The sequence below is a fragment of the Anastrepha ludens genome, chromosome 3, assembly GCF_028408465.1.
Source record: "Anastrepha ludens isolate Willacy chromosome 3, idAnaLude1.1, whole genome shotgun sequence".
Lineage (NCBI taxonomy): Eukaryota > Metazoa > Arthropoda > Insecta > Diptera > Tephritidae > Anastrepha > Anastrepha ludens.
The window spans coordinates 50,606,502-50,622,259 of record NC_071499.1 but is presented as its reverse complement, the minus strand read 5'-3'; the positions used below and the strand labels follow the sequence as shown (position 1 = coordinate 50,622,259).

The 15,758-nt window shown below is 34.3% G+C and overlaps 1 protein-coding gene across 4 annotated transcripts in view; it reads right to left on the bottom strand.

The window, feature by feature from the left end:
* The window catches only part of LOC128857927 (uncharacterized), a 173,433-nt gene that overhangs the window by 80,810 nt on the left and 76,865 nt on the right, over positions 1-15,758 (bottom strand). For 2 of the 4 annotated variants that reach the window (XM_054093774.1, XM_054093777.1), the window contains exons 2-3: positions 8,925-13,417; positions 3,597-4,608 (exon numbers count right to left, since the gene is read on the bottom strand). In XM_054093774.1, the coding sequence (XP_053949749.1) occupies positions 4,534-4,608; positions 8,925-9,737 (888 nt within the window). In that variant the 5' untranslated portion in view covers positions 9,738-13,417 and the 3' untranslated portion in view covers positions 3,597-4,533. Of the gene's footprint in view, positions 1-3,596; positions 4,609-8,924; positions 13,418-15,758 lie in introns of those variants that run through there. The other 2 variants (XM_054093778.1, XM_054093779.1) reach the window with 1 other exon arrangement.

The window sequence follows — 15,758 nt, the reverse complement described above, 5'->3', positions numbered from 1 at the left end:
TACGATAATATTGGTATAGCTCAATTACCTATGGAACAAAATATGGCCAAATGGCCGCCGCGGCCTCTGCGGCACACCTCCAAAGACCGCCAAATGCAAATAGTTCCTTATCTAAATGGTGGTTAAATTTTAAGGGCCGGTGCTGATTTTGAATAAAATACAATTTTTTTAGGAAATTATTATCCTTTCTCTTTATTATGATAATATTGGTATGGCTCAATTAATTATAGAATAAAATATCGGCCAAAACGGCCATATGGCCACACCTCCATCCGATGGTCTAAATTTTCGATGACACTGGGGCATAATTGAGGTTCTATGCCTTTAATGTGCCGAATTATCTCAGCCTTTAGCTCTTGAATTGTTGCTGGCTTACCGACGTACACATTTTCTTTCAAATAACCTCAAAAAAAAAAGTCCAATGGTGTCGTTGACGTTTAGGTGCGGTTCACATTCAACATCGGCCCTTGAAATTTGACCACCCTTTATAATTGGCGCGTATACCCTTTTTGGGTGTTTGACCGTGCTCCTTTACCTAAAGTTAAAGCGTCTAGACCAGAATACCCCCTTAAACGAGTTCACCCAGCAGCTCAGGTAACACTAACTCAATGCTTGACTCCGGCACTCTCCCCGCAAGTTAAATAGACTTTTATGGCTTATTGAATTGCATTATACGGCTATATAAACTGTAGAATTGCCAATTAGATATGCGAATTATTAGTTTTATAAATAAATTTCGCGCGCACAACACTTCAAAGTTTACTACAAGCACTATTTGCATTCGGTCTAATTAAATATAATAGCCGAATACGTAATATAGCCAAGTAAATAATAGGTTCTCACTGTTAGCAAACATACAATTTAAACTTTTGCAATAGGTGTGCATGCACACACACACACAAACGCACATACGTGCATGCATATCACTTATTTATGAGATCCATCATTCCGGCTTTGCTTGATGAAGCTTTAGGTAGCTGCCAGTCACATCACAGCAACAAATCAAAGCACAGTCATTTCGTGCATGCGCGGGATTACAATAAAAAAAGTTCTGGAGTGTCATAAAAATAACGATTAACAATTTTCAAAAGTTCGTAAATCGTCAAGTCAACTACATAGACACAAATATTAAAGTACTAATTGTAACAACGACATGCGATAGCACGAACACTTTTATGCATGGTATACACACATATTTTCGCACATACTGTAGCGAGCATAACTGAGGACCTGATGATTTTTTTGTAATAAAAGGTTTTAGAATAACAGGTGGTATCTATCGCTATCGAGAGATGATTAACAATGTTTTATGGCCGAAAGTGGATGGTATTGATCTGGACAACGCTTATTTTCAACAAGACGGCGCTACGTGCCACACAAGCAACGAAACCATTGATCTTTTACGGAAAAAGTTTCCGGATCGTGTTATCTCTCGAAGAGGTGATCACAATTGATCACCGAGATCTTGTGATTTAACACCTTGTGACTTTTTTCTTTGGGGCCACGTGAAAGAGAAGGTCTACGCCAAGAGCCCAGGGTCGATTCAAGACCTCAAAGATGGAATTCGTGAGGCTATCGAGGACATATGGCAGCCACTTTGCAATTCGGTTATGGAAAATTTCATCAAAAGGATATTGTCCTGTAAGCGTGGTCGTGGTGGTCATTTGCCTGATGTTATGTTCCACTATTAACGGCATGCCTTTCTCTTTATAATGAAATAAACACCCGATCATTTATATTGAAAAATAGCGTTTTTCTTTGAATATCAAAATAACACCTCTTATTAATATAGATAACCCATTATTTACCACGTTTTTTGAACTTATGAATTTGTTAGTTTTTTATTTGTATTTTTTTAATATTTGCAATGTTTTTTTAATTAAAATTTTTTGTTATTTTTATTTCTTTTTTTTTAATATAATATTTACAATGCTTTTTGTTATTTAAAATTTTATTTTTATTTTTTTCTTAACTACTTTTTTTAATATGTTTTTATTAAAATTGTTACTTTGTTTTAGTATTTTTTTAATATTTGCAATGTTTTTTGACTTAAAATTTGTTTTGTTATTTGTAAAGTTTTTTTTATGAATTAAAATTTTTTCTTATTCTTTATTTTTTATTTTAATATTTGCAATGCTTTTTGTTATTTAAAATTTAATTTTTATTTTTGTCTTAACCACTTTTTTTTAATATGCTTTTATTAAAACTGTTATTTTTTTTAGTATTTGCAATGTTTTTTGAACTAATTTTTTTTTGTTATATTATTAAAAAAATTTTGTTTTTTAAATATTCAAAATTTTAAATTTTGTTTTAATTTTTTTTATTAATATTAATTCCTTCACATTTTTTGTTAATATTCATTTTTTCAATTCATTTTCAATAACACTGTTAACTTTTTTTTTAATATTTGCAATGTTTTTTAATGCATTTTTTTTTTTGTTATTTAAAATTTTTTTTATGAATTATTCATTTTCATTAACATAGTTATTTTTTATTTTTTTTTACAAACAAAAAAATGTGATTCATTTTGCTTAAATGTTTTTATTAGAATTGTTATTTTTAATGTTTAGTTTTTTCTATATTTTTTGTTATTTTTAAATTTTTTTTGTTACTTTTAAATTTTTAGTCTGAATTTAAATTTTTTTATTAGGTACTCTAAAAAATGCTTTATGAATAAAACTTTCTTTGTTACTTTAAAAAAAAATTTTCTTCATGAATTAAAATTTTTTGTTATTTAAAAATTTTGCTTTTATTATTTCAATATTTTTTTTTATTTTTTTTTTTTACTTTTTTTTAAAACTTTTTTTTTTAACTTTTTTTTTGTAATGTTTTTTATTATTGTTAATTCTTTCTTCTTTTATTCATTCATTCATTTTCATTAACATCGTTAATTTTTTTTTAATATTTGCAATGTTTTTTAATAAATTTCTTTTTTTATGAATAATTAATTTTCATTAACATTGTTATTTTTTATTTTTTTATACATATTTAAAATGTTTTTGTTATTTTTAAAATGTTTTTATTAATATTGTTACTTTTTTATTTCTCTTTTTTAATATTTGCAATAATTTTTTAATTAAATTTTTTGGTTATTTTTAAGTTTTTTGTAACGAATTAAAATTTGGATTGTTACTTTAAAAATTTTTTTTATGAATTAAATTTTTTTTGGTTACTTTAAAAAAATTTTCTTAATGAATTAAAATTTTTTGTTATTTAAAAAGTTTTGATTTGAATATTTTAATATTTTTTGAACTAAAATTTTTTTTTATGAGTTATAAAAACATTTTTTTAAAGTAACAAAAAAATTTTTTGTTATTTAAAAAGTTTTGCTTTTAATATTTCAATGTTTTTGAGTTAAATATTTCTTATTATTTTTTACTGTATTTTTTTGTTTAATAATTACAATTTTTTTTTATTATTTTTGTTTTAGTTTTTTTTTAATAGTTTTTTTATTAATATTAATTATTTTAATTTTGTTTTATTAAAATTCATTTGTTTCTTATATTTTCATTAATATTGCTTTTATTTTATTTTTTACTATTTGTGATGTTTTTTGAGTTAGTTAAATTAGATTAAATTTTTTTTTTTGGCTATTTTTAAATTTTTTTTAAGAAGTAAACTTTTTTGTTAATTAAAAAAAATGTTTTTTTTTCTAATATTTACAATGTCTGAGTTAAATTTTTTTTGTTATTTTTTATAATTTTGTAGATATTGTTCATTCTTTAACCCAAACCGTATAAATCGAACTCGAGCTTAACTGGGTATATGATGATTTTTTATGTTTTTTAATTTAAGTCTTTTAATATTAACAATGTTGTTGTTATTGTTTTGTTTTAAGTTAAAAATGTTTTTGTTACTTTTTTTTATTTTTGTATATACTTTTTTTTCCTTAACCAAAACCATTTAAATCAAACTTTTAAACTTTGCACAAAATTTAGAAAAATCCACCTATTTTCATCCAACATCCTTAAATTCATGTAAAATCTGTCAATGAATCAGAAAATCTACATCATTTTTTTTTCTCTTGCAGTTTTCTAAATATTGCCAAAGAATCATAAAGGCTGACAACTTTTTGAACGTACGCCGTTATCAATGGATCAAAAAATAAAATACAAAAACAAAATCTTTTTTCGTTTCCGTTTTACACGCTTTTAAAGAAACACCCAAAAAACAGCATTTCAAAGGAGGCGAGGGCCTTCAATACCTAAGTCAAGAAAATTGGCTGCAGAATCTCAAGGGGTTAGGCAACCGGAAATCCATTTTCTTAAATAAGGTACAGGAACGAGCCGTTCACAATATGCTATCGAATTTTAAGCATTCCGTATAAAAGCAATTTTTAATTTTTGGCACCCTCTGTTTTTGTAGCCCAACAAAGAAGAAAAAGTAATTGGGTTTTCGTTTTATCTGCAGAGAGACGTAAATTAACTCATCTTTCTTCTATTGTGAGGAAAGCAAACTAAATCGATATCACTTACCATTTCCGAGATATGATCTTTTGCACCAACATTGGTTTATATGTCTTTTATAAACCCATTAGGCAGTGATGGGATAAAGACGGTTTTCACTATTGTTTTTTGTTTTTTGCAATTTATACATATTTTCGCTTACCTACAAAGAGAAGAAATATAAAATCTAATGAGTTACGAGCTTCATGAAAAACGCTAATATTGGTTGTTTGTTTGTAATAAAATATAAATAGACATAACAAGAATACATAAAATATAATACAAAATTTTAGAAGCTCCAGGTGTAGATGATATGATGATCAAATGCGCAAATTAGCCAGTAAAATAGAACTTCAAAGACGACGGTTGTTAATTGAGTCGAATACACGAGAAGCTTAGGATAATTGATGAGCTGTCGAGCGTAGAGGTACGAACCCCTAATAAAATAGTCAATTAAGTCAATTACAGTACTTGAAAGTTTACACTTAGGAGGATTCATGCAAATACTTATTTTAAATGTTTCGTGTATAAAGAAAAACAAACCTTTTCAAGTTGAAATCAGTTTAAATTCAAACGATCAGAGAACAACAACCTCTCGATGAAACTATCACTAAAATGAGGTTAAGCTCCTCATACCTTTTTTTCTAAAGGACTCCTATAACTATATTTGAGATATGGTTGCATGGGAAATATAGAGAGTAAAGGGAAATAAAAAGCGATAAAAATTATTCTTTTTTATTCTTAAGGAATTAATGGGCATTCAGTCCATTCTCTAGCTTGTTTAGAGACCGTTCACAGAGAGCAATTTTTGTTGAAGCAACTCGTAACATGTGGAAGAGGAGGAAACGAGGGACAGAGAGTGGCACTGAGTTGATCGTGCTCGGGCAGCTCGCTTTGTGTTTGCATTTTTATCAATTTTGCTGCTGGCAGTAGACTAAAAACTAAAGCAGTTGCAAGCAACGGAGTTTGCCTATGTGAAAGACATGGACAGCACCAAAAGAGAACGCACGAAATTGAAGCAACAAAAGTTCCCAGGTGTGAACATGGCTTTATCAGATTTACAGCTCCTTCCATTTTTGATTTGGTCTGAGAGAGAAAGTGGAGTAGGCAGATGGTGTGAAATTGAAAAATTTATTTAAAGAATTTGTGACATTCGACCACAGACTTCTCTTGAACTTTGCCTCTAATTTCTGCTACGCCTCTCGATTATGCCTTTCAAAAGGAGATATGCAGTTGTATACATTTTACGGACACAGATGATTTCTTTAAAGAACTTTTGCGTGGCAGAAATACATTTAGAGATTTCCCTTCGCCTGCCGAAAGGCGACCGCTGTTAAAGAAAAACATTTCCCAGTATTTGATGTTGGGTTGGGGAATAAGTTCACGGCGTTTTTATATTTTCTTTTATTTTACAACGATTGTTTTGCTGTTTGGCAAGTATTCATTTAATTTATTTAATTTTTTATTAGTTTTGAGGCTTAGAAATGGAATACCCAGGAGGTAAAAATCAACATTTTCGTCACCTGCTCTTCTTTGCTTTTCTGCTTATCATCGAGGTCAAAAAGCTGCCGCAGTAGCCCCGGACATTTGCCACGTGTGTGGTGAAGGTGTCATAGGCGAGTCCACCGCACGGAAATGATTTGCAAAGTTCAAAAATAGCGACTTTGACATCATCGACACGTGCCGCAGCGGAAGGCCTTTTGAATTCGATGAACAACGTCTCAAATCACATTTGAAGGCGAACGGAACACAAAAAAGTCGTGAATCGGCGGAAAAAATAAACTGCGATCATAAAACGATTCTCAATCGTCTTCATTCAATGGGATTTACCGAAAAATTGGGAGCCTGGGTGCCTCATGAAATCAATGAAAAACACAAAGTAAGTCGCCAAATTGCTTCTCAGCATCTCGCCCCCCATCGAGCAACACGCGGTAATAAACAGCGCTTTTTTGTGCCGAATCGGCATGGGAGATGACATACATCTGTATGAAGCAATGAAAGAAGAGGGTGGCTCCAGGAGAAACACCGAAGTCGAGAGTCAAGCCGGATCTACATCCAAAAAACTCATGATATGTGTTTGGTGACACTGGGAGGGCATGGTGCACTGGAAAATGCTCGAAAAGAATTCCACGATCAACAAGGAGTTCTACATTGCCCAGTTACATCACGTGAATGAGGATATTCAACTGAAAAGACTGATCCAGGCATGATCAAACCATACTCCTTCACGACCACGCCAGCCCCATATTGCACAAGTCATCAAAGCCACACTCAAGAGCTCGAGTGGGAGGTGCTTCAATATCCGGCATATTCTGCGTACCTTGCACCGACCGATTACCCTCTTTTCCGCTCCCTGTCAAGGAGCCCATAAAGGGTGTTACCTTTAATAACAAAGAGGTCCTTAAAAACTGCCCCAATAACTTCTTTGATAGCAGGCCAGGCGATTTTTTGCGGAACGGCATGAACAAATTGATCGAGAGGTAAGAAGAGGTTTTAAGCAGCAACGGTGAATTTTTAATTGATTAACTTGTGGATATAATTATTGTTTTTTGTTTAAACAAAAGTATTCGGTAAAACACTACGAACTTTTTCCACCCACTCAATGCATTCCCAATGTTAATTTCGTTAGCTAGCGAGCCAAAGTTGAAAAAACTGCTTGTGAATCAGAATGGGGCAGGATTTTACCTGTTTACCTTAAAGACATTGACCACACCCCCAACTACTTGAGAACTTATTCAACTTTGCAATATTTTCAATAAAGTTGTTGATAAACATTAGAGAATTTTGTTGCACGAAGTACCCCGCACGCAGTCGGTTATAGAATATCCATTCCGCTGCTTAAGGGGGGAAGCTGGTCTAGACCGCAAAAAATGGGCATATTTTATGAATTTATTTTGACTCAACAAAGGAATCAATCGAAAATCTGTGAAATAGGTTTAATAATATAGCTTTCATGGTACAAATACAAAATTTTTCGTCTGAATTAATTTCAAAATGGCCGCTGTCCAGCAGTTCTCCCAAGGCGCCTTTTTTTCTAGTGGGTCCATTGCCGAAGACGTAAACTCCTTAATTTTTGTCCTGGATCAAAAAATAAAATTTTTTTAGTTTCTATATAACAACAGAAAGAGACGTACGTAGGATTTTTTCGATATTTTGTTTTTTCGCGAAATGGTGCACGTTTGAACAAAAAGTTACAATTTTCACTATAAAGAACGACATAAAATTGTTGATTAAAAAAAAAACTATGTAATATAAATAAAAAATCCTACGTACGTCTCCGGAGAAAGGTATTTCGAATGTATTGTCAAAATTTCGTAAGAATCGGTAAAGATTTGTTCGAGTTATGTCTTCGGCCAGTTTAAAAAAAGTGATTTCGAGAAAAACGCGTTTAAAGTTGTAAATAGCGTTCGGGGCATACCTGCGAGGCACTGCCGTCAAATGAAAAATTTGGGCATTTAGACATTTTTGCTGGCATCCCTCATTTGGTATATTATTTCTAAGACCCTAAAGCACCTTTTAAGACAAAAAAAAATTTTTCGATTTTTTCAAAATTCTAGACCAGCTTCCCCCCTTAAATCAGCTGCAATTTTTGTGCCCAAGAACTTCTGCCTTCTGCTTTAAAGTGCGAAGTAAACCCGTAGTAGAAGTTTAGTAGTTAATTGCGTTTTTTCATCCCCGCTGTTTCTAAAGGTCTATTCCGATATTCTTACCCAACAGGTCTACGCTAGCATCCTTTAGATAAAAGGAGTTTCTAGCTATTATGAAATCAGTTCAGCTGCTAAGCGCTTAAGACAAGCATGTCAATGTTAGGGCCACAAAAACTGTCAAAATTTTTACTAAAACTTAGAAGCAAAGACATTCGGTTGATGGTCGGCATCATTACAGGACACAACCCATGGGGTCAGCATATGACCACCATTGGAATCATCGAGGACCCGGTATGCCTGTTATGCTTGGAGGAGGCGGATAGCACTGAGCACTTTCTCTGTGAGTGTCCTGCCTTTGTTAGAGCACGGCTACGAGTTTTGGGTTCCGATGTCGTGAGAATGAGTAATATTCGTTCTCTAAAACTGGAGGATATTTACAGATTTGCCAAAGAATCCGGAAAATTCTCATAGGACTAACTATATCTATCTCAGTCTCTATTCTCTCTTATCTCTTTCTCTGATACTTTTCTCCTTCGCTCCTGGACTATCTACCCCCTTCACAGAGCTTTAAATACAATGGGCTTTTTAGCCTGAGTGTTTTAGGAGCCACCAAATCTTCTGGTGCTCCTTGGCTCGACCTTTTCAAATTTCATTTCAATTTCAAACTCCACCGGTATGTGGGCACATTCATTCCCACCAAACTTAGGCCCCCATGCGCTCAAATAACTCACTGCTCTATTGGATAAAAAAACACACAAAAACATACCGCTTCCTCACACACACACATACATACATATCACACTTTCGCAATTCCAGTAAGTATTTCATTTACCTGCTTGACATGTTCGCGCTTCGCAAAATCAATCTGCCCGGGATTGTGGTCGGCAATGCTCAACATATCTGCAGCTTGCCATGATGGCAATGTTGTCGCCGGGGAGGTAAACTGCCTTGGCTCTAATGCAACCGTAGTCGCTGCTGTTGTTGCTGCCAGCGTAGCAGCATCGATTTCCGTTTTTGTTGGATTTGCGCGTGAATGCGGCTTCTCCGTATTAACGAAATGCGAAAGTGATGCATTCGCTTGATGGCGCGTAGCGGTGGCAGGTACCGAAATCGAATCAACATTGCCATCAACGATGGCGCTTGTTATGGGCTCGATGAGCCTAGTAATCAAAGTATCCACCAGCGATGAGTTGGCAGAGTTAACTTCAGTGAGGCTGGCATTAGCTGGTGAGCTCGAAAAATTTCGTACACCAATTTCGATGACAATTTTATTTTGCGCCGCAGAATTAGCCGGATCACCACCACCACCGCTCCGGCCGCCAATGCCACTACTACCGCTGCCAGCGGCGGCGAATCGTTGTAAATTCTTCGGATGCGTTGCGGCAATATAATTCAAATCGCTACGCGACAAATGGTGTTGCTGCAATGTCGAGTATTGTTGTTCGACGAGCGCGGCACGTGTTTGCACAGCATTCGCACCGGTCGCTGCCGCCGAATCGCTGGCGACCTTCTCGCGCAATTTGATGATATTCGATATGTTGATGCTGTTTGTAAGCGTAATGCCGACAATGCAGACGAGCACTATGGTGATTATGATGCCGAGTATGACCAGTGTGTGTACGCGAAAACATTTCCGGCTACACATTGTTTGTTGTTGCAACACAATGGCGATGACGACAAGAAGACAGTGGCAAAGCGACAAAGGAAGCGAGATGCGAGGTGGGAGAGATGGGATTGGAGTTGATGGGTGTGCAAGGCAGGCGCAGGCGAAGAAAAATTGATAAGCGAGCCGATTGCCTAGTAGTGCTTTGACTTGTTTGCGGATGAGCTTGCAACCGCAGAAAGAATGGAAAATTGTGCAACTTTTAATTTTTATATTTTTACAATTTTATTCTCATTTGACGACACTTTGACGGATGTATATATGTAATATATATGTTGTGCTTTGTTGTATGAAACTATGAATTTTAATGCTTCTTCTTTTTTAACGATCACAAGTTGTTGCGGTTTTTAGTAAACTGTTTAATAAATATAAATTAAAAAGCACATTTATTTCGGCTACTTGTTGGCTAATCGCATTAATTGAAAGAAATTCAATGTTTCAATTTTTTTTTAATATTAATATTTTTTTTTATATTAATTTTTTTTAATATTAATTTTTTTCGTATTAATATTTATTTTAATATTAATATATTTTTTTTTTAATTAACATTTACTTCTTTTTTAATATCTTAGAAGTACTGGATGCTTCTGCTTAAAACTGTTTTAATTTTAAATATATATTTATTTCCTGGCTTCTTTGTTAGAACTCTTTGAAGTTTTTTTACAAGTGCATTTTATTTTATTTTTTTAATGACTGCCGTTACTTTGCGTTTTGTTTTGTTTTTGCAGATTTCAAATTTCTTTCATGACCCAGACTTGATTTTTTATGTTTGATTTTTTTAAACACTTAATCTCATTATCTGTCTTTGTTTGTTTATTTTTTGTTAAATGTCAAATGTCTGGAGACCCACTTCTCACTCGCAGATTAACTTTTTAATTTATTAATTTTATATATACTGCAGTTTTACTTATTTTTATTTATATATATTTTTAATGATAATTTCTTTTATTTATATACTATTTTACTTGCATTATTTTTTTTTTTTTGCAATTTTCAAGTCGAAATTTCCAGTTGTAGAACACTTTTATATCAGCTGGCTTTCAAAAAACTATATTTTCACTTTATTTACCAATTTAAAATTTGCCTTCAACAATTTTTTATATTTTTTTATATTCGCTGGTTTTTGATGTGAGGAAAACATCAACTAAAAAATTTTTGATTTTTCTCACAATTTATTTATTATTTTTATTTGTTATTTTTGGAAGATTTTTTAATAGCTATTTACGTAGTCGTTACAAAAAGTTTTATTTGATGAAATCTATTTTTTGATTAGCGATCTTGCAACATAGTTACGTATGCGTAGATATTTTATACAGTTTTTCATATTTATTTGATTACACACATACATACATACATTTTTTAAGCGTTTCTTTAATTTAATTTTATCAAAAAATGAAGCTCTCCACAATTATGCTATCTTTCGCTTTGATGATTTGCATTACTTCCTCAACAACTTCTGTGCATTTGCGGTCATATATTTTTTTATATTATTTATCAAGGTAATTTTTATTTTAAAAGGCACAAATATTACACCGAAAAACAGCAATAACAATAACAACAAGAATGTTAATTTTTAACTTATATTTTCTTTTATTGTAATATTATTCCTTTTAGTTTAGTTTTTTTTATTATTTCTTATTTATTTCTATGTACCGCGTGCTTCACGTAACTCGCACAACAGCTGCAACCGCCGATCGCTGCACAACTCAATACTTCGACTAGCAGCCAGTCAACCAACCAAACGATCGAATATCAAAGCAAAGCGCACTGACGCATTCTTTTTGTTTTTTCATTCATTCCATGCCACTTTGCTCATTCTGCTTTGCTTATTTGCTTAGTCCACTTTATGTTATGATTTTTTCAAGCCAATCGCTTTTTTGTATTTTTCTTTCCCAAGCACTGTTGCACCTTTAGCACCACGATTTCCGCTCACTTCCCGCACTCACTCATTCAACCAATTCAACATTCAGCACGATTTCATACATATACAAAATTTTCACTCTCTAGCGTCGTCTACAACGCTTCGCGGCTGAGACACGAATGAAGCAAACAAACAACAATATCACCGATTGACTATTGTCGTGTGTTGTTTGGCTTGATATGCCGCTGCAGCTGATCGGCAACAGCAACGCATCGCTTTAAGTTCAACGCTAACAGCCAGCTGTTTGCGTGTGGGGGGTCAAACTCCACAACGTGCGCCAAGTGGCGATGGCGTTACGCTCACAGCAACTTTGAAGTCGACGTATTCTGTACTCACGCTCTGTTGCACGTTTCGCAGCACACGCGACCGATGACGCAGCCGTAAAAGCACAACAATTGTTGAATACACGATCCCGGTGGTTTTTAGTTAGTTACAATTTTCTCTCGCCGAACGTACGTATATGATCGTGATTAACAAGCAGCGCTCAGTTGCTTGCTTTCGCTGCCACTGCATAGTATTTGCCGACGCGCCGTATTGGACAGCGCGATGTTAACAACAGCAACTGTTAGCGATTTTGGTTACCTGTTGATCTCTGCTGTTGATTCTGCTGCAAATGGACTTTGTTTTTTATTAGATTGCTGCTGCAGTCGCTGCTGGCAGACACGTTGATGTGCACGTTGTTATCGTTGGCGTCGCTGCCAACGGCAATATTCACCGGTGTTGAATCGCCATTGTTTGTGTGTACGATAATATAATTAACAGCGTGCAATATTTGTTTGAGTATTTATTTTACGACGCCGAAAATTGTATACTTATGTACATAAGATAATTTTAAATTGCTGCGATCTTGATTCTTTTAGCGTCTCCGTTAATTTTTTTTAAATAAGTACAATATAATTTTTACTTCATGCATACCAAAGCGCTACCGTTTACTTTACATTTTTTGTATGCTTGCGTCGCCTTTTATTTTTACTTCCTTGTAAAGTAGTTTATTCACTTTTTCATTTACATTTTCGCAAGTAATTTCTTCTCAGTTATCGACGTATTTTCCTTTTCCATACTCAAACCTTTCCTCGCAAATTTTTCCTTAAAATTTTACAGTTTGCTTCCTTTCATTTGAATTTTTTAGCGCTTAGTTGTGAAGTTTTTTAACTTGTTTTGGAATATTCTAATTTCAAAACTATTTAATTTTTTTATGTTCATATGATTAAAAAAAAATTATAAAATCACTTTTTCATTTATTCATTGTTTTCACTTTCCTTTGCACTGGTTTCTCCACAGTTGTCTTTAAATTACAAATTAACTGACGCTTCTGCTTTTTATTGGCAAATATTTACAATTGCCAATAAATATAATTAAATAAAAATCAACACTTGACGGCGGTGATTTTTTGTTTTGTTGCATTTAATTTCCAATAAGCGAGACAGATTTTATATATTCTCTTGCGCTGTTCGGTATTGTTGCTACCTGCCGCCACTTGTCAATCTTCTAACTGGTTGCAATTGGTTTATGGCTGAATTATTGGTCTGTCAGTTGGCTGTCTAATAGTTTCGCTGCTTGATTGGTGCAGACTTTGGCACATCGTTTCAGGGACGAATGCAATCATCATCAATTAAATTTGTTAAATTTTTAATTTTTGTTTTCGTTTGTGCGAAAACTCATTTCAAATGTTTTTGTTATGCAACAGACAGTGTAACTGTTCGTATGTCACTTAAAGCTACTATATTTATGTAGTTAGAGGCTGTGTAAAGAACAGTTTAGATAAATATTGATTTGAGTCATCAAAAAATGATCGGTTAAATTGCATTATTGGCTTATTTTGTATAATTGCCGAAAACGTTATCGTTTTTTGCATAAGTTATTCAATACAAATCCTGTTCATATGTATGTAAAAGCGGCCAAACATTCTCCATAGCATTTACTTAAATACAAAAACCCCTTTTCTTGAACTTAAGGACCCTGAATTTTCTGAAGTAATAGTCCAGGTATTTCTGGTGAGGAATTTCAACTGCTTTTATTACATTTTTTTTAACTGTGCTAACATCAGAACGGGAGCGCCTTTCAATTGAGCACCTGGAAACTCTGATTTGCCTCAATTCGTTTATTTTGTTGTTGGATAAAAGTTACGCTATCCAGCCAGAAACGTTTTAATCGTCGAAAAAGGAAATTGAAGTTGTAATTAGTGCGCTAGGCGCAGGGAAGGCCTGCTAGCCCTAAATAAAAGTGTCTTCACCACAAAAGATGTAAACATATATTCAGATAATCAATCGGCCCTGAAAGCTTTAAAATCGCCTAATATTAACTCGAAGACAGTAAGAGAATGTATCGACGTTTTGACAGAACTATCACAGTACTTTGTAATAAACCTGCTTTAGATGCCGGGTCATAGAGACATAGAAGGCAATTGCAAAGCAGATGAACTAGCGAAATTGGGTACCACATTACCGATCCAACCAGACAAAACGAAGATACCTATACCTTTAGCAACTTGTAAGATGCTTATAGACAAACACACAATCAGTGCCGCCAACAGGCTATCGACTCAGTTCCTGACCTGTGCAACAAGTAGAATGACGTGGCCAGAATGGAACATGGGCCGCACAAACCGACTGTTGAAACTAAACAGGAAAAACATGAGAAATCTTCTCGGGATCCTAACAAGGCTTTGTCTGATTGGTAGGCATGCCAGTGGACTGGGAGCACCCTATAACGACTATTGCAGAAGCTGTAACGACATTGAAGAAGAAGAGACTATAGAGCACTTTCTATGCGGGTGCATGGCTCTGGGTAGAGGAAAAAGTTCCGTGAATAACTTGGCAGAAGTAGCCAATTTAAAAATAACAAGTCTTGTTAGATAAATATTAAAGCCACAGGTTGGTTCAATGAGGACAATGTAGAGTGAGAAGAGGGGACCGCCCTGGTGGTATCACAATGGGCCTACAGCAGGCCTAGGTATGTCAATCGACAGCCACTAGTATACCTACCTACCTACCTACCTACTCTGAAAACTTCATGGCAATCATGCGGGTAAGTTTGCGGTAGCAGATGTAGGAGGAAACTTCTCTTCGATTGGGTGTGAATATTTCGATTTTTTTGGAGATGAAAACATTTTTTACGTTTTTCCATAGAAATAAATGATTTTTAGGCAGCCATACATAGACAAAAGCACGACACACTGCACCACAAACATACCTTCCCGTTGTTAAATGCGTTCTAAGAAATCAAGCTTCGAAGCAACTTTGTTTATAAGATGACTTGAAAGAATTAATTATGCACATGCATACATGTATTTGTACGTGTTCACGTGTACATAAATATGCACACTATACATACCTATGTGCGGTATGTATGAAGGAAAAATCCGGGTGTAGGTGCGTAGTATTGTGAATGTTTGCTTCTAAATGCGGAAAACAACTACGAGATTTCCAATTATATCAATTACCCATATAGCCAGAAGTAGAATTGCACTTGCACTCGAAAACAAGTAAATATTGCCTACGTGAACATACATACATCTGTACAGTTGCGGACATAATAGTAATAGTAGTAATGACAAGAGGAGAATGCGTCAGAAATGCAAGCGTTTCGAAATGAAACTCAATTTAAAGCTACGCAAAATATTAGAAGAGAATTCATAGAAGATGGCGGCAGCGATATGTAGGGAAAACCGGTTCAACAAAGGCCTCAAAATACTAATGTGAAAAAAATGTGACTAAGGTTTCCTTTAAATTTTTTTTTTTTTTTTGTTATTGGTAAGAGGTTAAAATCACAATGTCAGAAACATAGTCAAAGACGCCGTCGCAGCAGTGGTATGTGGGACATGCTCCCACTAATACTATAACGTGCCCCCTCCTCAGTTGATTTACACCCTACGACCGGTGTAAGCATTTCATCAAGGTGGAGCCGCGTTTATGTCCATTGACACAAGCAGGTACCTGCGTCCAGGTCGCTCACTTGTGGACATATGGAGATTTTATGTCAGCGCTAGCATCCGCTTCACTCACTGTTCTCATAAGTGGTTCTGGAGGAATTGGAACAGCGGAAAATTTGCGAATGCTAAGTATTTACAAACTATCGCTTTG